Here is a 21,531-nt window from a genome sequence, read left to right on the forward strand (position 1 = left end):
GCTATTACTGTATTTGTAGATATTTTCTAAAGTACAAATATTATTTTCAAGGGCAGAAATCAGTAACAGTTGAATTAAATTTTGAAGGCAGATTTTATAGTATCTGAAATGTCAAAATCAAGACATTCTGCCCTTTCCAGTGACATTAACTTGCTTTAAATCTTAAATTGGTATAAAAGAGGAGTCCTTTGCTCTTTGAGAACAGATGATGGGCAGGATAGAAATTTTTAAAAATTAAGCAATTTTAGTGTCTCAGATAAACCAACACTTTTAAACACTGTCTTTTTCATTTAAATTACTTGAAAAGGGATGACTTAATCCTCATTGCTGACACCCAAGTAACTTTAATAAAGAAAAGAGAAGCCATCTCAAAGCAGATGAACAGGAAAGAATTGTTGGTGTACAAACCTTCCAGTATAAAGCTCCTCATGAGTGCAGGTCCTCTTTAGTTTTCTGTAGGCAGCTGTCCCTGTTGATGGCACAGTTCTCTTCCCTAGGCAGGTAATTGTATGCAGAACTGACACCTATTGCACTGCCTGTTTGTCTCCCTGGCAACCAGCAGAAATAGTGAATAGTGGTAAAGGAGAAGGACTGCCCATTTACCAGAGGCAGCAAATAGTGATGGGGAAGTGAATGGGAAGAAAGAATAGAATGAGCAAAAAAGGGGAAATGATAGACATAAATAGACAGAAATAAGAGACAAAACAAAAGTAGAAAAATACGACCTTAACTGCTGGAGGGGAAAAATATGAACGAAACAGGAAAGCAAATTAAAGGGGGAAAAATGTAGGCAATAAGGTGAAAACAGGAGAAATTGCACCAATAACAGTTCAGGGCTACACAGGAATCAAGGAACGGAAGCAGATTGTTGTGTGGAATATAGGAAAAAATAAAGATCATAAATAGATAAATATTGAAATAGAGAAATATTATAGTAGGCTGAAAACAATTTTGTCAAAGAATTGATGGCAACATAGGTTGGAGAATATCCCAGAAAAGAAAGTGGAGACTAGGTGCCTAGGAATTTGCACTGGCATGGATGGGCTTGTCAAGCTGGTAGGTGCTGAAGCAAAGCTACATTAAAGTTTGTATCATCCCCCTCCATGTCAGGACTTGCACGGGTTATCAGTGGCTTCCTCCCAATCCCTATCTCTACTTTTGCTGCATGAGTTGGTGTTCATATGTATCACAAAAAAGGAAAAAGGTAAAAGGCAAAGCAAGGCAGTATAATGTAATGTTATTTAAACACAAACGTGAATGAAGAGGGATATGGTGAGCCTGACTCTGTATGTCTTGAAATAGTAAGAGGTGAAGATTTCTTGGAGGTTTGCAAAGAAATGCAGTTGAAAAAAGCCTTTCAGCAGTTCTGTGTCAGAATCAAGAGGCAGCAGAGAACACAGCTTCTGCCCTGTGCTAAGATAACCGACTTGTAAAGCAGCTTTGATCTGAAAAAACAGGAGAAGCAGAAAAAGGAGATGTGAGAATGGACGTGTTCTCATCCAAACAGTCTGCAATTCCACCTGCATCCAACAGGCCCACTCTTCCTACAGAGGAGGTGACCCTAAAAATGGGAAACTCACTAGTGGGATTGTCAGATGGAATTGCAGAGGGCCGATATGCAAAAGGACCACAGACTGGAACTGGAACCAAAAAAACACATTGAAAGTCTTCCCTGAAAGGTGCAACATTTCATAGGTAAATAACCGCACAAAATAGCAGAATGGTCTTGGCTGCACTGGCTCTGTTGAGGCCCGGGTTTCACCAGCAGGTGTTTTCTATATTTATTGGTTTATATATATATAAAGTTACTGATGTTGTGCACAGCACTTTTCAGAAGAGATCAATCCACACAGTGAGTCACTTGTAGCAATATGAAGTTCTTGGTAGCAGATCTGCAGCCTAGATAATCAGGTGTGGTGGTAACATTGAAATTGCACTGCACTTAGGAGTAAAAATAACTGGCCTTGTCTGAAGCAATGTGAAGTGCTGTGAATCACAAGGCTTGTATATAAAAACATGTATATTTATTGATTCCCTCTTTAAATGAAATTGCTTTCTTACATGGCTTATTTGAAGAAAACAGCTTTATATGCCTTGAAAATATGTAACTTTCTGGTGTGTGCTCTAGTTTGGCTAACTAATCCTTGCAATGTATCACATAAGTTCCCAATGCATTGAAATTATTAGGGTACAATAAATTGGCAATAAGTGGAATATTTATAACTATATATTTTAATATATTTATAACTCTGAACAACTTCTCTTTTTTGAGGGGAGTGACCCCACATGTCAGTGCTTGTGCACAAAATATATTGGTGAAGGTTATTTCAGGTTGCAGACAAGAGGATATAAAAGAAAATCTTGAGCACAAAAATTACTATCAACGTCTAGTCCTGCATAATGTCCAAAATGTTTTTAAAAAATTCCATAACTTGCTATTCAGTGTCTTTAATGGAAGTATCCTGGTTAATGTATAGACTTGTGACATAATTGTGCTTGAATTATCAAATAAAAGCCTTAATCATGATACCAAAATTTGTGAAAATTATATCTAAAGGGATAACAGAGAATGAGCATATTGTGTGTTTCTGAATTAATGTTTGCAAAAGAGAGCTGTGAGAAATAGGAAAGCTGACTTTTCACATAGAATGACGATAGATTGATCTCCAAGTGGAGGAGGAGAAATGGTAGAAACAGAAACTTTACTGTGTGTTTTTCCAAAAAGAGCCAAAAGTAGTGTAACTTCTTTGCCAATAAATGGTACGCATTATGTTATATTTTTATGTATGTGATACCTTACTAGTATTGCCATAGGGAAGCAAGAAGCTAATTAGATAGGTAAAGTTCTATTCTTACTAAGGAATCTTGAAACTGTATTCATGCAAAAATTAATGAGAAAATAGGAATTTCTTACTGATTTTCAATTTGAAGCATGGGGTTCAAGAGAGCTCAGAAATTTCCTTATTTGAAATCCGTGCTGCACAGCTGATAAAACATGTCAATATGCTGATGTTACTTTACTGTGTTAATTATAATATTGTCCTCGTGCTGTGCAGAAACATGAAAATTGTCTGAATTTAAAAAATGATGGGGTGTTTATTACAACACTCATTTTAAAAATATGGATTTTGTTTCTGCATATAGACTTGTAAATGTATTAGCTGAGTATTGCAGTTTTATTTAGCAAGTCTGCTTAGTAGAATTGTTTTAATGTTCTTTTTAGAAAAAAAATTAAAGGAGTGAAGGGCTTTTTCTTTCACTGAAATTTAGCAGTCCTGTTAAGCATGTACTGGCTTATTTTCTAGGCTCACTTTTTTTCCAGCTGTGAGTGGGAAACTTCAGGATATCATTCCTAAAAAGCACCTTGAGGTGACTAAATTGCTACTTCCTTTATATCAAGATGGACAAATTGAAAATCTGCCAACCACAGTCACCAGTGCAAGTCCTGCTGGACTCCCACCCAAACAGATGACACGTTTTGCCTCCTCTGTGATGCAGATATGGGGGATTGATAGTTTCAAAGGTAGGAAGTTCTAGACCAACCTTGTAGATGCTGAAAGCAAGTGGCATTCTTCCCTCTTTCCTTTGTCTCCCCATCAGGATAAGAAATACTGTCATAGGAAACACTGAAATAATTTTAGAGGCTTTTCTTTCAATTGTAATGGCATGAGTGTCCACAGTCAGCAGCACATAGGAAACAACTGTGTGGTACCTGGTCTGCTTTGAGAGGGTCTCTTAGAAGCTTGAAAGAGTATGGCCAGGTCCCTTTTTATCAAGAGGAGCAATACTAGCAGAGCTTCTCATGTCTTGTGTTGCATGCTGGTAACACTGCCCTTTCAAATGTCTTTATTTGCACGCTAAGATAATGAAACAACAGTGCTAGCAAATGGCAAACCCTAACTTACAAACAGGACTGAAGCAACTCTCACTAGCGGCCTTTTTGTCCTCGTTACATGATACAGAACAGTTTGGGAGAAGGTTGTATGCTGCTAACCAAATTATTTATTCTATGATATTACAGTGGGTATGGTGCTCATGCTCTGGTAATGGCATTGACATTTTACAGATGGGTACACTTGGGACCAGAAAGGTTAAAATCTGGGTGTTAGCAGTAGCTAGAGTTGAAGAGAGAGTTTAAGTGTCAGTGCTGTGGCAGTCAGAGCTGAGAGGAAGGGCAGGGGGTTGCTAGTCTGGTACTCAAGATGCCTAGCTGGCATTCCTTCACATGGCACAAACTCTCCGTATGATTTTTTAGATAAAGGTTCTGCATCTCAGGTACTCATATGGAAAATTGGAACCATAGTATTTATTTTAATTCAAATTCTATAGTTAAGAGCCATAAGATAGGAATGGCTGGGTCCAGGAAAGAGTTGAGTGGCTAGAAATTCTGTGACACTAAACTCTTGTTGGAAGCTAGATTCATTTTCATCTTGTGGAACATAATCATCTTAAAGTAGAAGTCACGTAGTAAATGTTTTTATAGGAGCAACTCTTCTTACTTTTTACAGTGCTTTTTAAAAGTATACTTACTTTTAGGATATATGCCAGGTACTTGATGTTTATTAAAAAATAATCAATGTATTTTTGCTAGTATGGATTAGTACTTTTGTGGTTGGATCTTTAACAGAAACGATGGTCAAAGTAGGTTGTGTATCTTGTCATATGTTATAACTGCTTTGTGGTGTTGTTAACAGCCCTATGACTGAAAATCCTCCAAACTGAGAACTTAAAACTTCTTTATCTTTTAAGTACAGAAATCCACTCAGGTGCAAACTGATCAATCTTCATGCACTGCTCACAACTGACCTTGCTTTTGTGGCCTTTTACTACCAAACTTCTGTTTGTGTTTTGGGGCATACCATCATACTCCTTTCCTAAGGTTCGGATTTGTATTCACTGAGTCTCTGCAGCACCTTAAGATATTTTGCCTATTCATAGGTAGTTTGAGCCTAAAAGTGCTTTGCTGTGAAGTGGCACAACTACATTGTGACTTCCTTCTGTGCTTCAGGGCTTGAACCTCCAGTACAGCTCCAGGGCAGCCAGAAAGCAGAGTTGCAGCCCAAAATGTGCCAGCAAGATTCAACAGGGATCATGTGTAAATCAAAACTGGGTTAAAATGACAGTCATTAATTCCTATATTTGTTTATTTTCTTTGTTTCTTGGTGGACAGGATTGTTTTCAGGAGTCTTAAGTCTATTTTTATTTTGCCAGTTAAAAGGTGTGTCTGTGATACATGCAGATTCCATTATTAAGTCAGTGAGAAGAATTCCTTAAAATTATCAGAGGAGCCCAAAATTGCAAAATCTCCAGGGTTCAAGAGCTTTGTTGCATTATTTGTTACCAAATACTACCTGCCTTTGTTAAACAATTGAAATGGCTTATTCAGTTAACTTGTTCTAAATTTTTCTAAAATCTGTGTTTCTAATAACTGAGTCACTTTTGAACAAAGCAACAGCAGATTCAGTATGCAATTAATATTTAAAAGCTGACTGTTGGTTGGATTTCATGTTTCCTATTTGGGCCTTGAGATTTTACATTTTCTCCAAGTTCTTCTGTTTGAGACTTGGTACTAACAGAAAGAGAAAAGCTGGCGAGTCCTTTCTGGTTTGCATCATTGTGGCTTAACTTTTCCTTGGTTCCACAAATTATATAAGTAAATGTTTTTGAGTAGGATTAATATAGTATGGGCATTTTTATTCTGGGAATAAGAATTCATCCTTCAATGGTTCTCATCTTCAATGCGTGTCTTCGTTTTCTGCTTCTTCCAGTGGTCTTTCTAATAGAACAATTATTTGTAAGGCGAGTGATTAGGAAAAAACAGACATGTTGCAGGTGGCAAATTTTTTTAAGGTTAATAGCCCATTTTAAATGAAATATAGTGACCTTAAGGAAATAAAAGGATTTCTAAATAAAAAAATACAGGGAATTTGCATTTCATTTCTGAGTTCTATTGACTCTGAAATGCAACCACCACATAGGAACTAGCAGAAAGTTGGTGATAATAAATAATAGTCCTTGCTGGTGACAACACCATAAATGTTCATCATAACAAATACTGAGAATGGAGAAACATGCAATTTAAATATGGTCTGGGACAACACAGTACAGATTGCAGCAGTGTGATGTTCAAAAAAATACTTGGGTTTTGACATAACTACCAAATACATGCTATCTGGTTAGGTTTGCTTGTTGTGTTAACATAAAAGTTAAAAGGTTTGTCAAATGGAGTCTCCTCTTTCTATGAAATTGTCTGTGGATGTCAAGAGTTATAAGTTAAGCAGTTCAAGATTTTAATTTTTAAACACTAACCTAAGAGTAGAATAACTTCCTGATGAGGGGGTTTGTTTTTGCATGATTTTTTGAAGGTTTGTCATCACACAAATATTCAACAAATAAATGTGTTGTTTCTTGGTATTTTATATCTAAAATCGAAATATATATTTATATAATATATGTTAATCCTCATTTCTGTTTTTTCTTTTAATTCTGCAGTTTATTGTGGAGTGTCATGGGAATACACTTCTTCCCCAGTTTTTGGGCATGTACCGGCTTACTGTTGATGGAGTTGAAGTATATATGGTTGTTACAAGAAATGTGTTCAGCCATCGCTTATCTGTTTATAGAAAATATGATTTAAAGGTGAGAAATAACTGCTGATTAAAGAACTGACAAAGTAGCTGAAAATCTGTACTATAAATGTTAGATCATGCTGATGCTTGAATATTGCTCAAAATTTTAATTAATTTTAAATTGTGTTATGCAAGAGCTAGGATAATTTATTTAATTCTACAACTAGGCTTAGCAAAACTACAGGATGGTTTTATAGACAATATACAAATGTATCTGTTTTGTGCATTTTTAAGTGCAGCAATTTAGCCAGGTATCTTTGCTGAATGTTGCTAGTGGTTCAAGGTAAAACCCTTCATAGTAGTACAATAATAATTGTGCTTCTTATAGGTTTTTTATCAACATTATAAAAGCCATAGTTGATTCTGCAGAGGACTTTTATAAAACAACTAAATAGCATCATTTAATAAATGCTGCTAGCAAAGTACATCACTATTGGAAAAGCTTAATAATTTATCCAATATTTTAAAAACAATTCAAGTGAAAAGGAGAAGAGTCTTTAAAAACCAAAACATCTGTTTTTATCAATAAATCTGTTTTAGTTTTGTTTCAGAAGCTTTATCTGCTCATTGTAATTTTGACAGTAGTTAATATACAGTGCTTACAACAAATACCCAAAACATAGTCTGTCTTTCTACCCAAGGGATGGTATTTTAATTTCCTCTGTAAAGTATCCCCTTAGAAACCTACTTCTTTCTAATACATTTAATTTCTATGTGCTGAACCACTAAGTGCATCTGCAAGCTTGTTTTAAGATGTTCATTTATCATTCTGTATTAAGAGATTTGCAATGCTATGTAGTGCACCATCCTTTCCTACTGTCAAGTCTCCGTAGCAATTGCTTAAATAGTTGACTGAACTTGATTTATAAGAACTGATTTCCAGATTGTCAGCAATTTACTTTCTGATAGTCACTATTATTGGCAGCAGTTGTTAACAGAGAAAGTTGGGGGTTTTTTTTGAGAGATCTGTGATTTAGAGCATCATAATGTCCAGATGCATTAAAAAGGGCATGAAATCATAACAGAAAGAAACAGTAATTATGTGCTTAACATTGGTGTCAACAGCTCTTTGTTATTTACCTCTGTGGATGCTTGTGTAGTCTATTCAGTTTGTCCAGCTGGACAGCATTGCTTTAACTTCTTATGCAATTCAAATTTAACATCAATATCGTATTCCTCAAAACAAACTCCTTCACTGAACAGATGTATAGTGACACTGCATATATTATAAATTACTTTTTCTTGATATTCTTAGCTATGGCATCTGCAGTTGTAGATTCAGAGTCCTCTTTTGTACATGAATATTTGTGACACCAGCTTAGAACTCACTTTGTAGCACAAGTCTCTACGTCTGTAGATACAAGAAAAGAAGACCATAGATCAGCATAGGATTTCAAGAGTATTTTTTTGGCCATGGATGCATTTTGTTAAAATTATTTCAATGTCATATTTTTATCAAATATCAAATTTGACATCCTTCCTAATTTTTACTATTGTGAATCTTGTTTTCTTTTCCTTCAGTTTGGTTTTCAGTTGATCTTTTTCCTGGCCTAATAGTCTGTTGGAGCACAGAATACAATATAGAAGGTGTCTCCTGAGCTAAGAAAAATGTTAGGCTTTTACCAGACTTTATTATCAGTTAAGAATAATTCAATGTAATCCCTACTTGCTGGGCCATACGTGATAACTAAGAAATACTGTCCCATATATCTTTTCTCTCCATCACTTCTGAGTTTTCTACGTTTTTTTCTGTAAACAGAATAAAACATGCCATTAAAGGGTGTGACTGGGAATCCTCACATTCTTTAAACTAGTAGGACTCCACTCCAGCACTTCTTTACACAATGCACACCCTTTAACAAACAGCAGAGCTAATCTACCCATCTTTCAATGTCAAGTTACCATATTTGTAGTTACTATTTCTTGCAGTGCTGTTATGTGATAAACAAATGCTGGGTATTTAAAGGTGTGGTCCTGCTCCAAGAAATTTTTAAGGAAATATATGAAGTCTTTTTTTTTTTTTTTTTGGTCAGCTCCAAATTATCCAGAAAGCACCATATTGCCCACTAGTTTTAATCTAAAAAGAATTTTAAAAAGAAAATCCAAAGTGTCTTTGTCAAGCACTGTAAGTCTTGTGAATCCACAGTTGGTCTCTTCTCTTCTTTTTACTCCAGGTTGCTGTGAGATGCATTGTTCTTGTTTTTACTTTGATCTTCTAAATCCTTTTTGTGTTTCCTTTTCAAATGTGTATTACAAATGTCCAAACAGTTATATAGAATAGGTTATTTCATATCCATACAGTTAAATTGGCACAAAAAGATGAGAAGTCTGCCAAGCAAACTAAACTTCCAGCATGATACACTCAAAATGAGGATGAGAGATGAGGAAAAGCTCCAGGACTTAGGAGGACAATAGAAGCAGAGCATTTGAGGATTTAATCCATCTTTCTTCTCTCATAGTGCATCTTCTTCACATGATTGCAGCAGTTCAGCAGTCCTGGGCATTTTACCTCCCATATCACCTTTCTTTAAAACATTTCTCAAGTTCAAAAGGATACAGTTCATCCACTTTTTGACCTGTTATCATAACATTTTCAAATTAGCTTCTGACATATGCACATTTTTAGATCCATTTTTTCTGTTTCAGGGCTCTACTGTGGCTCGAGAAGCCAGTGACAAAGAAAAGGTATGGTGCATTTCTGTTTCTTTTTCAATTAATTTACCTTCTAGCTAGACTCAGAACAAACATAACCAGTGCTGGTTCTGACCCTTTCCTATTTTTTTCTGCCATATTCTTCCCTCTTGAGTTCTACCTTATCCCTCCTTTATCTGTCCTCTATTTCCTGCAGACCTTTGAATATTGGTTTGCAAAGGTGTTGAAATTTCAGAGGTAAGTGAGCCAATCCTCTACCTCCTCCTTTTCATTTTCTCTTCTCTTAGTTTCTTCAGGGCCTGCCCTGTGCTAGGAAAAAATCAGTACTTTGTTCCCTTCTCTCCTGCTTCATCTTTTTTTCTCTTCCTCTTTTAATATTGAGATTTATGAATACTCCATGTCAGTTAATGGAATTACGTGATGGCACACCACTTCTAAACTGAGTGCAAGGATGAACCAAACCTTGAATTATGAGAACCCTTGGGTACATAAAGCTCATACAAATGACTGGCAGACTTAGATGTACATGTAGCTATAGTGAGACAGTCTCCCTGAAATTCTGGGCTGAAACTTTGCTCTAAACAGAAATAGATTGCTTTGTTTTTCTTCCCCTCCAACTTCAGTTCTTTTGGAAAATTTAATATTCTCAGTTTTTCTTTTTGGTTTTAGCAAAATAGCCAGATGGCATTTTAGGAGAGGTTTCTCTGGAGATTCTACAGATAATTGGAAGTGGAACATAGTGCCCATCATATAAGACTTCTTAGATCTCAAATTTGGTTAAGGTCTAACAACCCATGGCCCTTGTTTTCTTAATTTATCTAAGCAAGTTCCTCCTGAATTAGCATGAGATGATTCAGCAGTTCACTTATGACACTTCATTTTATGTTGTCCCCAAATTCCATTCAGATCATTTGGTTTTCTCCTAAGCAGTAGTTGTGCCATACCTGTCTCTGAGTCTTCTACAGATCACACAACTGCACTAAAGGAGTAAGGGACATGCAGGAGCTGTCAGTTCTTGCTGCATGAAAAACTGTGCCAGGTGTTTCCATCTTTCCTAAGGCATGATGGAACACTTAAAATTCTTCTTCCAGCATTAGGACAGCCCCACATGTGAACTGCAGTTACAAGTGCCAGCATTAGCTCTCTTTTGCTGTACCAGCCCCTCAAGATCATGTCTTGAATGGTCTCTGTTCTTTCCTTTGTCATCTGTTTTTGTTCTTGTTTAGTGGCAACTGCAGTGTAGGGAGTAACCTTCACTATCTTACAAACAATATCTAATGTCATTGAAAACCTCTGCTGTACTATTGAAATAATCTGATAGAAAGGATGAGGACAAATTATTTGGATGGGACTGCTTCAGGTTGCAATATTAATGCTTGGAGGACTAGTAACATAAAATTTTAAAATATTATGTATAGTCAGCTATACAGGAGCTAATAATATACAGATGTTTAGCAAAGTAGTTTTGAGCAATTTTGGGAATATGCCTCGTAATAATAGATTAATAATAGTACACATATATACGTATACATATATGTATTTAATATGTTGAGTGAGAACCTCAAAGAAACAGTGCCTTAATGTTGCTAATGTTTAAGTTCATGGCAGAATTGCTATTGAACTTGCTTATAGATAAATTGAAACAAAATTGTGAGGATTTATATAACTGCATACAACAATTATTCTGTAAATTTAATGTGAAATCATAACTTCCATAAGGCAGGTAACAAAAATTCTTACCAATTTCACATGTAGAACCTTCCCTTTTATTTTGAGTATTACTCTGAAAAAAGACTCATCCCCCTAATTCTTATTCTGCTATTTTAATAGTTTGATTTCTTGGGAATGGAGCTGCACAAAGCTTATTGATGTTGTAAGCAGACAGTCTGAGGCTTTTCTGTCACTCATCATTCCCCTCAAACCCCAGTGCAGTGGAGTAGGGAAGTGACAAGCTTGCATTCAGAGAAAAGATTTCTAAGAAAGGGAATTATTGGTAGGCTTCTACATTCACAGAAGGAACAGCATTTTACACTTTGAGACTCTTAGGGATTCAAGCAAGGGAAAATTACTATTTTGCTTATTACATGGGTTTTGTTTAAGTTTTGGAGTCTGCTGTTTGATTTGAAAGGGCCAGAATACATTTTGCCTGTGGATTGCAGATGTTCAGATTTGTCATCACTATGGTCTGAATCTCCTGCAGTAGGCATGACAACAGATTTACTCACTTAAATGTTTCTAACACACAGCTTTGAGGTTTAAACAAAAAGGGTGTTGTATATTTATATGAATAGACAAGGAAAGTTTGGTTCTGAAACTCTGAGCAGTGCTAAAGAGCTGCTGTCATGAGAGATATCTCTGCACATGTGCCACTGATTTCAGGACCTGAAATATTTGTAAATGGTCCATTATTCCATTATAATAGCATGGTTTTTTACTTACATTTTCTCTTAAGTAGATGCCACTATTTCAAACTTTTTGTTGTCATCTGTGAAAATCACAAATCAGTCTTAAGATTTGAAAACAGCTGGAAAAATTTTACTTGGAAGGGGAGAGGAAGATGTTTTAGCAAATTCTCTGAAGAGATTTTGGCATCTCCTATCATAGAAGAAATTGCCCTGAGCAATTAAACAAAACTAGACGATCTGAAAACCTGAACTGGTGTAGAAAATCATTATCTTATTTTGAGCCAGTTGAAAGCAAAGTCATCAATTTGTTTATATTATCTTGAAAATGACATTAATATTAATAAATTTCAATTAATTACAGTATAATTACTTATTACAACTGTATGACTATTTACATGTGAGAGTAATAAAGGAAGCTTTTGGTACTAAAATGTGTGGCTATATTGTCTGACAATGGCTAGTTTTTGAATGGGCTTTTAAGTAATTCATATTGAATTTCAAATTACAACATTCAAGTAATCAAATGGTTTTCAAAATATCAAGAATATGTTTACTTCTCTTAAAGCTACAGAAGTTAGAAAACAGAAGAGCAAGTCTTTCAGTCACATTCTAATGCAAACTTTAAATAAATTACTTTGTGAAGGCAAATTTGGTGAAATATGTTCTTGAGTCTTCTTATCAAACTAAAAGTTACTTACTCAGTTAATAAAGAAGAGACAAATATGCAAAAAGATGTAATGGATAAGTTATTGGAGAAAATAGTAAAATTCTACTTTAGTTTGGTAGTGTGCATAGGTATTAGTATTCAAACTTTTTAATCAGTTTTTAGGATGAAAAGTTGTCTGATTGAGAATGGTGCTTTTCCATCCTGTTTGCAGTTTACCTCCTGTTTGACTGTCTTCAGCTGTTTAATATCCTAACATATGGATGAGCTCCAAAACTGTCACTTCAATATTTTGTGATAATCAGTGCAGAAACAAGCACCATTCCCTTAAATTTCACCTTAACACACAATTCCTTTCATTTATGTTACAAATGATACTTTTAATAATAAAGGCATCACTTTCTTGGAAACATGTATCATAACATGCACTTACAGATGCCTTGGATTTTAAAAGAACAGTATGTTTCAACAGTTGTCAAAATCTGACAGCTGCTCCTCTGTGGTTTTGGGGCTTTACTACTCTTTTTAAAATTTTTATTATTTTAATAGTGGGCATTTTCTATTCACTCTTTGGACAATTTTGCCCTCTTAAGTGAAATGAGGATAATGCAGAACTCCCCTGGTGGTCTAGCTGCTCACAATTATGCAATACTTGCAGTACAACATCAAATTAGCAGTAACAGCTGAGTCTACTTGTGCTGATAAAAGAATCTAAGCTGTTGCTTGTGAGTGAGCTGTTCAGAAATAAATTTGAAGAAAAATAAATCCTAACTGAACTGATGCCTACCACATTTCAGTTTTCACAAGCAATTCCAGAGATTATTGCATGTTTTTAAATCAATGTAAAACTGGTTCCATTGCTAGCTCTGTAGTATGTTTTTTCATAAATCACCATTCATAAATGCAGAAAAATTGTAGTAAATACAATTGAATAAAAAAAAAATTTCTATTCAAGTTTCTTTTGGGAAAAAGACAGCTATGTTGCATCTTAATTAAATGGTATGCAAAATACATAGCTGTGATAATTAGATTGGAAGTTGTCACTAGATATTAGCTTTGTGGTTTACTTTATATATTACAGCATATAGTAATTAACTGATTTCTGAGAGGAAAGTATAACCTAAGGAAGAAGGGCTTTAGTGGAGGAGCATAGCAACACAATCACTCAGTCTTGACTCAGTTTGGTTTTTTACTTATGGTGACACTATGAAAAACTTAATTCAAGGTAGATAATTCCAAAATCTGAGCTATTTTTTCTTGCTGTTTTAGAATTGCTAATTTCAGAACATTTTTGTACTTATCTCTTATTAGTGATTTCAGTCCATTTCTTGTGTGCCGATCTCACACAAGAGACTTGTGAAGTGTCTTAGATTTATCTGTGAAATAAATCTAAATGTTGCAATCTACAGAGTTTATAACTTTCAAAGCATCACACTCCAGTTTTTCAAAACAAATCACTCGTTTGCCTTTGTTTGGTTTTGGGGAGTAGGGGTGTTTTGTTTCGTTTTTGTTTCGAAGTCTGTTTTCCATATGTTAAAATAATTTTAAAAACAACAGGGGAATTTTGTGTTGCATTTTATGTTGGATATTCCTTTTGCAACGGGAAAACATTAATGCTAAGGATAATTCTGGATGGATTTCCTTGAGCATTAAGAAGACAGTTTCTATTTTGGTACATGCTTGAGTACTAAACTCTTCTACCACAATTTTTTTTCCTACAGAAAATGTTGTTATACTGGCTAAAGTCATTTCAGTGTTTTCCCTCAAACCCTGCTTTGGGGTTACAGCTCTATTTCCATTACCTTTTACAGACCTGTGATGTCAAGTGGAGCTGCACATCCTTTGTAGAGAAATGCCTGTCTAGGGAAGGCAATTTGTACAACAAAAGTTTGGACCTAGCTTATAGAGTTATTGGAGACAAGAAGCTGCATAATTCCAAAGGAAGTTAACCTTCCTTCTTGTAGATCTAATGACTCCAAACTATATTTAGTATTATGGCCTTTCTTTTTTTCCAAGCAGTGCCTTCCATGTATGCTTCCATGAGCCCAATACTTTAAAAAAAATAAGGTGTATATGGCTATTTGCTGTTAGAAAAGTCCAGGGTGTGGACCTTCACTCTTGGCAGATGTTTTACATAATTTTCAAAATTTATAAATTGTAAGCCAAGTTTTTCCATGATTAGCTGCATGAATAATGTAACTTGTGGCTAGTTCCAGAGAAGAAATAAGGCTGCTATGCAACATTTCTCCTAAAACCTGAATCTTGTCTTTGCTAGATGAGAAATTGCTGCCAGGTCATGAGGACAATTAGTCTTTTTCCTTTCTCAATCACTTATTTGGAAACTTACCTGGCCTGCAGCTATTTTAGCAAGCTGCTTCCAAAATGCAAGCTTTAATGTTGGCTATGACCATTATTTTTGATGTCATGATGTGTACAAAATCCCTTTAGGGGAAACAAAATTGCTAATATTAATTTCAATTCATTAGAATAGAATAGATTGAGATGTCCTAAGAAATATACAAAAACTATTTCCATATTCATCTTGAAATAAAAACTTGACCTGGTTGTTACATTCCAAGATTTATTTTTTTTAACTCAAAGCATATCAGCTCTTACATTATACTTTTATTTTGAATGAGGCTTTACACATTCTATCATCTTAGTTACTAAGAAATCTTTATTGATTTTCAGCCTTTCAAAGGCAGTGAAATCTTCCTGCCATTAACATTCTCTGTGACCATGGCAAACTTTGGAATGCAAACCTGAAATGTGCTGATAACATGTTTTCTTAATAAATAAATGTTTTATATTTGTAAAATCTATTGTGCCTTTCTTGCATCTTTAAGTAGGAGGTTAAAAAATGGAGGTGGTTCAGAAAGAAAATCTATTATTAATTTAGTGGAAGTAGTTAGATGCTCATCTCCTGTGCAGGTCTTAAAATATTTAGTTCTTTAATGACAGTAATATGTTCATTATAATGAATTACATTCGAGGAGAATCATTTTCCAACAAGGATTTCGCTTCATTGGAAATATTTGAGACATCATAAAAAATTAACCATATCAATTATTTCATTAAAGCAAAGTCTCAATTTTTTTCATTCAGATAGTGTTCTAAAGTGCCATGATGGGATTATATTTGTGTTTATTTCAGCATATAAGAAATGAACATAGTGGGATTTTTCAACATGAATGAATGTATTATTAATTCAGCATAACTACAAGAGCCCCTCCTGCTTGAATATTTCATGGATTTTGATTCTTAAATTCACAAATCAATTTTAAGACAAATGTCAGTTAAAGTACTACTAGAATCACTTCTACTGTTAGCTGTCATTAGTAATTATGTGGGACTGCAACAGTATCCTAGGGACTATTCAGCTTTAAATAAATAGGGAGAATAATATTGCCTACTACACAAAAAAACCCAACAAACAAACTTTGTCTAGTAACACCTAGAAAGAAGGAGGAGAATAGGCTGGCAGGCATCATGCAAATAATGTAGTGAGGGCAACCACTAGCACAGAGCTTTTTAGCTTCAGTTAATTCAATGGGACCCTTTTTTTTTTGCTTTTTCTTCACTTGCTTCAGAATTGTTTTTTAACTTACGTAGTTCTACACTTGCCAAGTCTTTACAACTGTGGGTATTTGGGTGAATAAAAATTACCTGAGATAAACATTGTCAGAGGGATGATTGTGGACTCAGGGAACTTGTATACAAGGCAGTGACGAGTCTGGCTTTTTGGGAGTGCTGACTCACTGCCCAGAACGTCCTTGGGAGTACCCCTTGGGTCTTGTGATGACAGGCAAGAGCTGCAGCAGTGTCAGCTTTGCTAGCTCACTTTTATTAAAAATAGATCAGAGACAAGGTTAAAGTGAAGTATGGCACCTGCACAACTGGCTTACCAGCCCTAGCATCTCCCAAAAAAGACACTGCTTGTAATTTAAGTTTATTTTTACTACCCTAGGACTGTCCTCAGTGGCGAGGCAGCTTCCCCTCACACCCCGCCAGTGTGACTGGGGCTGTGCTCTACAGGAAGCCTGCGGCAGAGCCTAGAGGCAAACAAGCATCTCAGCATCTTAACCACAGGCACATCCTCCCTCTGTGCTCACCCTCCAGCACTAGTGGGGGGGGGGCGGTTCTGTGTTAATGGGTTTGTTTCACTTTAACCTCTGTCTAATTTAATCAGTAGCTTGGATATACTAGGTAGAAAAATAATCTGGGGATTTTTTTTCTAAGTGATTTTGGGCTAAAAATGAAGGAAGCTTGGATTCCTGCATTCTTTTCATTATTGCTTCATCTTAAATTATTTCATCCAAATCTCCTCTCCATTCTTAAGCATCCCACGCACTGGATTCCATCCTCCAGTGCTGGCAACATCCCTGGATCCACAGTCCCGCCTCTGCAGAATTAGCCCTGTCCATGGGACACTATGCTCAACTGAGTATGCTAATTTCTACAGCTGTTAGCCTGGAATGCTTATCTGATGTTTCCCCTGTTCGTTTTTGTCCTAAACCTCTACTAAGTAGGCCAGAAGGAAAATCAATGCATACTGTGCAGTCATATTGTGATAATTCATTGTGAGCTTCAAAAAGCATCCAGCATTGCTTTTGAGTAAAGCAGGAGAGCACTGCTGAATGACTCCTCCTTGGAAGTGGAGTCTGGGACAGATGAATGATTATAGCTCCCTCAGCTGCTTGGGTGTTTGTTTTCCTTTTTTTTAATATAAATAGAGGATTGCTATTAGAGGGTGTTTTAATGTATCAGAATGTTCTAGATGCAAGACAGTAATAATTCAGAGCAGCCAGACTTTTTTTTTTTCAAACTTCATAGGTATCAGGATGCCATGGATTTAATAATGGGTTTGTAACTATTACAATGTTACTAAGTTCTTAAGTGCTTTTGAGCAGTTATTAGATGAAAAAGATCACTTTTCTAAACAAAAGTAGCATTGTGGATCTCAAGCAATTCACAAATTCCAGGTCCAAAAAACGAATTTGGACAGTTGGGAAACAGTATTTTGGCCGCCTCAGTGCACACAGCCCAACAGCAAAAAGAACTTTTGGCTATTGTGAAGAACCATGAGGGCCTTTCAGAGCCTGCTGTGGTGCTCGCATTTAATGCTATGCTTTCCAAGATAGATACATTGGAGCAGAGGAAGGAAGCTCTCAAATTCTTTTCCTTACTGTGCCATAGGAAGAAAATAAACTTTATGAAAAACACTATCTCCTGTAAGATTATAAGCAATGTCTGACTAGTTAAACTTAGGGAGGACATTCCTGTAGGCTGATGTTAGCTGCCTTTTATTCCTAGCAGAAGGACTTTCAGATTAAGGTGAAATTATTTTATTCAGGGTACTCACTAGCTCTTGGCCATCGACAATTCACAGGAATTGCAGCACTGGTTGTTCTGTAACATTTTCTTTATAAAGGAAGCTTGTTCTTCCATACTATTGATTAAAGATGGGACAGGGAGAAAGGCTGTTCATTGCTCTTAGTGGGCCAATTTTTTTAAACCTCTGATTACAGGAGTTACTATTATTTCTATTTTGCTTGAATGTCCTGAAGGAACTTGTTGATTTGCTGGGGTTTTTTTAGTAATCTTCCAGTCACTGCCCATTAAAAAGAAGAGGCCATTTGAGGTGTTGCAAATCACTTCATGAGGGAGTTGAAGGTAATCAAGTTGCTCCAACATCAAGAATATTTAATTACATATTGAAAAGGCAGTGGTCTTCTCTGGCATTTGCTACTTTTAGGCAGAATTCCATCATTCACATTCATTTGATGCTTTCCAATAATTATTTTGTATTAGGCGCTTGTAAACATTCACAATAGTTACACAAAATGCAATCCAGTCTGACATCCTCTGTAAGACCTGATGCAGGCCCTTTGTTATGAGGTATAGATTGTGTTTTGACTTCATTTATTGCCAGTCACTTTGACAAATGACATCTTGGAAGAAGCTCAATGCAAATCTGGTACTGAGTGGAGGTTTTGTACTTGCTACATTTGCTGCCCAGTTAACACAAACCTAGGCCATTTCCAGGAGGGATAGGCTAAGGAAAGAGCTCCATAGGTGCCATGGAGGAGAGGCAGCTCAGGGGTGCCTCCTTGGGCACAGGGGCTGCCCCAGGCCAGCAGCTTCACCACACTCCTCTTTGCAATCCTGCTCTTACAGGAATTTTGGTTTGTTTTAGGCCAAAGAGCTGCCGACGTTCAAAGACAATGATTTTATTAATGATGGCCAAAAGATTCATATTGATGAGAATAACAAGAAGATGTTCCTTGAGAAGCTCAAAAAGGATGTTGAGGTAAGAATGTGCCTGTTCAGTTACATGTGATTAAAATGTGTAGCAAATTATGAATATCCCAGGAAATCATACCTGTAATTCATTAATAAAAGCTCGAGTTTATAAAACTGTAAACACTGACTCTTTTAAATGAAACACAATTTAAACTTTCAGGAGTTGGTCACTGCTTTGCTGATGTGATAAATGGCTTGCTGCCCTAGCTGGTTGCCATACATTGTTCCTGCCTTGATGATGTGATGTTAAAATGATGGTACTGCTTAATGCTTTAATGCTTTACAAGCCTAGTGCTTCCAAATGGCCCTGAGAGAGAGGTGAGTATTGTTAGTTGTACTTTACAGGTGGAGGTCCACCAGAGCTAAGGCCAAATAGGGACTGTAGTCCATAGTAGAGGAGGGGCATCTCCCCTGCTCACTGCTGTGCATGCCCTTTTTGTTTCTTATTAGTAATCCAGTTTTAAATCATTCTTAGTATCACAACAGTAGAGTGCTTCAGTAATCTAAATACAGCAATTGGATTCTCATTATCTTAACGTAGTCTTTCATATAAATTTGTAATTTATTTGGCTGAATATAGTAAATACTTGAAATTTATTTGGCTGAATATAGTAAATACTTGAAAGTGTTAATGTATGAATTTAATGAAATATTTTTACTGATTTTGTTCAGCTAATAAAATAAATATCAGACTAACTTGTTCACACAACTTGCCTTTAGTTTGCATAATGTAAAATATTTTTCCTAAACACAGTATTTTCAGCTTTTTACTCAAAGACTAAAATCTGTTTTCAAGTAAAAAGGCAGATTTGGAAGAGACTTAGTAGCAAAATATGTCTGTGACTTAATAAGACTTTCAGCTATTTATATCAAAAGAGCTCTGTGAATTGACTTTCCAAATTCTTCAGATCTGTATCTCATTAGTTGTACAAAACAAAATACTGTTACTTTAGAATTTACCCAATAATTTGCTTCTGAGGAAATTTAATTTCCCATCATAGTAACAATGGGAAATTTATGGTGGTGAGGATGATGAAAACATAAATACTTTCTGAAATACCAGTGTATGTTTATTTTATATTTAAAATATTGTGCTCTACTAATATCACAGCTCTAGAGATAAGTTTATTTGGGTTAAAATTCTGTGCTCTTTTAACATGTACTGCTGTTGCTGACTACTGCTTTTACAGTAAGTAGGTTGCAGATAATATCTCAAGTGTGTGGAAGGAATGTGGAAGATACTTTCTTACCCTGAAAAGTAGATTGTGTATGATCTGTATCATTTACCAGACTGGGAATATAATGGCAGATTCTAGATTATGTCTTGAGAGGCTGTTTTTATGGGTTTGAAGTTTATACAGAAAGTTGTTTAATATCCATGTAAACCACTAGTGTGAAGTGATCTGGCTCCTGATTTTGACAATGTCAAGTTATTCTTTAACCCTGGTTTTCTTTTGTTGGTTCTTTTGCCCTTATTAGATAACTGATAGACACACTTTGCAACCAATGTGCAAAAGCTCATATTTCACTATAATGAAAAGAAATGCACAACACTTAGTATATTACTATCTTATCAAACAGTATTGTAGTTAACATATCATTGGGTACTATTCTGAGTTATTTCACTTTATATCTGTTCTTATTTTTCGTTAAGCTTTGTTTCTGCATTTCTCTCCTAATCAAGTTATATGTCTCTTTCCCGTGTTCAAATATAATAATTACTGCTGTTTTGATGTCCCCTTGTCTGTTTTCTCATCTCCTTATTCCATTGCAGGTGTCCTGAGAAAAACTATATATTTTTTCTATTTAAAATCAGATATTTTTTTTTACCTTGTGCTGATCTCCCTAAGTCTTTTTGTTGTTAGCAGCAGCACACTTTTTTCTAAGAGCCATTCTCATCCAATTTGTAGCTCACTCTTTTTTTCCAAGAGTCCATTCTCTTTTATGCTATTTTGTATTATTCTTGGTAGATTTTTTTTCCCCCCTGTATTTACCAAGTAGTGAATAATAGGCCTGGAGTTCTTCCACCCCATCGCCTTTGGCCAGTCTCATCTGTTTGTCTTGTATATTGTTGTGCATCATCTTTTCAGACTTAGATCCCTTCCAGTCTTGTGAAGTCTATTGTTTTATTATATTGAAATAAATGATACTGAAATCATTAAAAAACAGTTTCTTCTTCTTAAAACCTCCTCTCAGTCTCACAATATTTCTTCTAGCACTTGAATTTAGAGTTATCTGCAGCTCGTCTCTTTTCACAGAATTAGATTTTGACAAACTGAAGTTTCTCATTACCTAGTATTTTATCTTTTTCATCACCATCACTGTCTCTGTGCCAGAGTCTAACTCAAATGCCTTCTTCCCTGGTCTGCTCTAACTTCCTTTTTATAACCATTTAGAGTTTATAAAAACTGAAGCAATTTTTATTTTCAGCCACTTACTCTGTATACCACAAGCATGGACTTCACAAGTTTGAAATCACTGTACTGCTTTTAAGCTACAGCACAGCTCTGTCCTGCCTATCCCTCACCCCCTTGAACTGTTTATCCCATTTTCATGCTTTTATACCTTTGTTATTTCCATCCTCCTCTTTCTGCTTTATCCTGTTCTCCTCAATTAAATTAACTCTTTGTTTGTACATGGAGTGTATTCATGTTTCAGTTTCCTAAAATCTCCCATCCTTATTCTTTATTCAGAACCACTCTTTCATTCACATACATGTTTTGCTTTCATGATGTAAATCATGAGCCTATCGCTGTGCAGAGAATACAACATCATTTCGTGTCTGCAGGGTGTGAAACTTCACAGCTTTGCACTGCAAGAATATTAGAACACTTTTTCATGATTCTTTAATTTGACTTAAAAGGGATTGAGAGGGTGG

The 21,531-nt window shown here is 35.6% G+C and overlaps 1 protein-coding gene across 4 annotated transcripts in view; it reads left to right on the top strand.

Moving 5' to 3' along the window:
- PIP4K2A (phosphatidylinositol-5-phosphate 4-kinase type 2 alpha) overlaps positions 1-21,531 on the top strand; it is a 107,102-nt gene that overhangs the window by 79,392 nt on the left and 6,179 nt on the right. For 3 of the 4 annotated variants that reach the window (XM_014882204.2, XM_088160573.1, XM_088160579.1), the window contains exons 5-7: positions 6,493-6,639; positions 9,276-9,314; positions 18,547-18,660. In XM_014882204.2, coding sequence (XP_014737690.1) covers positions 6,493-6,639; positions 9,276-9,314; positions 18,547-18,660 — 300 coding nt within the window. The remainder of the gene's footprint in view (positions 1-6,492; positions 6,640-9,275; positions 9,315-18,546; positions 18,661-21,531) is intronic. The other variant, XM_088160568.1, reaches the window with a different exon arrangement.

The sequence above is a fragment of the Sturnus vulgaris genome, chromosome 1 (genome assembly GCF_052056855.1).
Source record: "Sturnus vulgaris isolate bStuVul1 chromosome 1, bStuVul1.hap1, whole genome shotgun sequence".
Taxonomy (NCBI): domain Eukaryota; kingdom Metazoa; phylum Chordata; class Aves; order Passeriformes; family Sturnidae; genus Sturnus; species Sturnus vulgaris.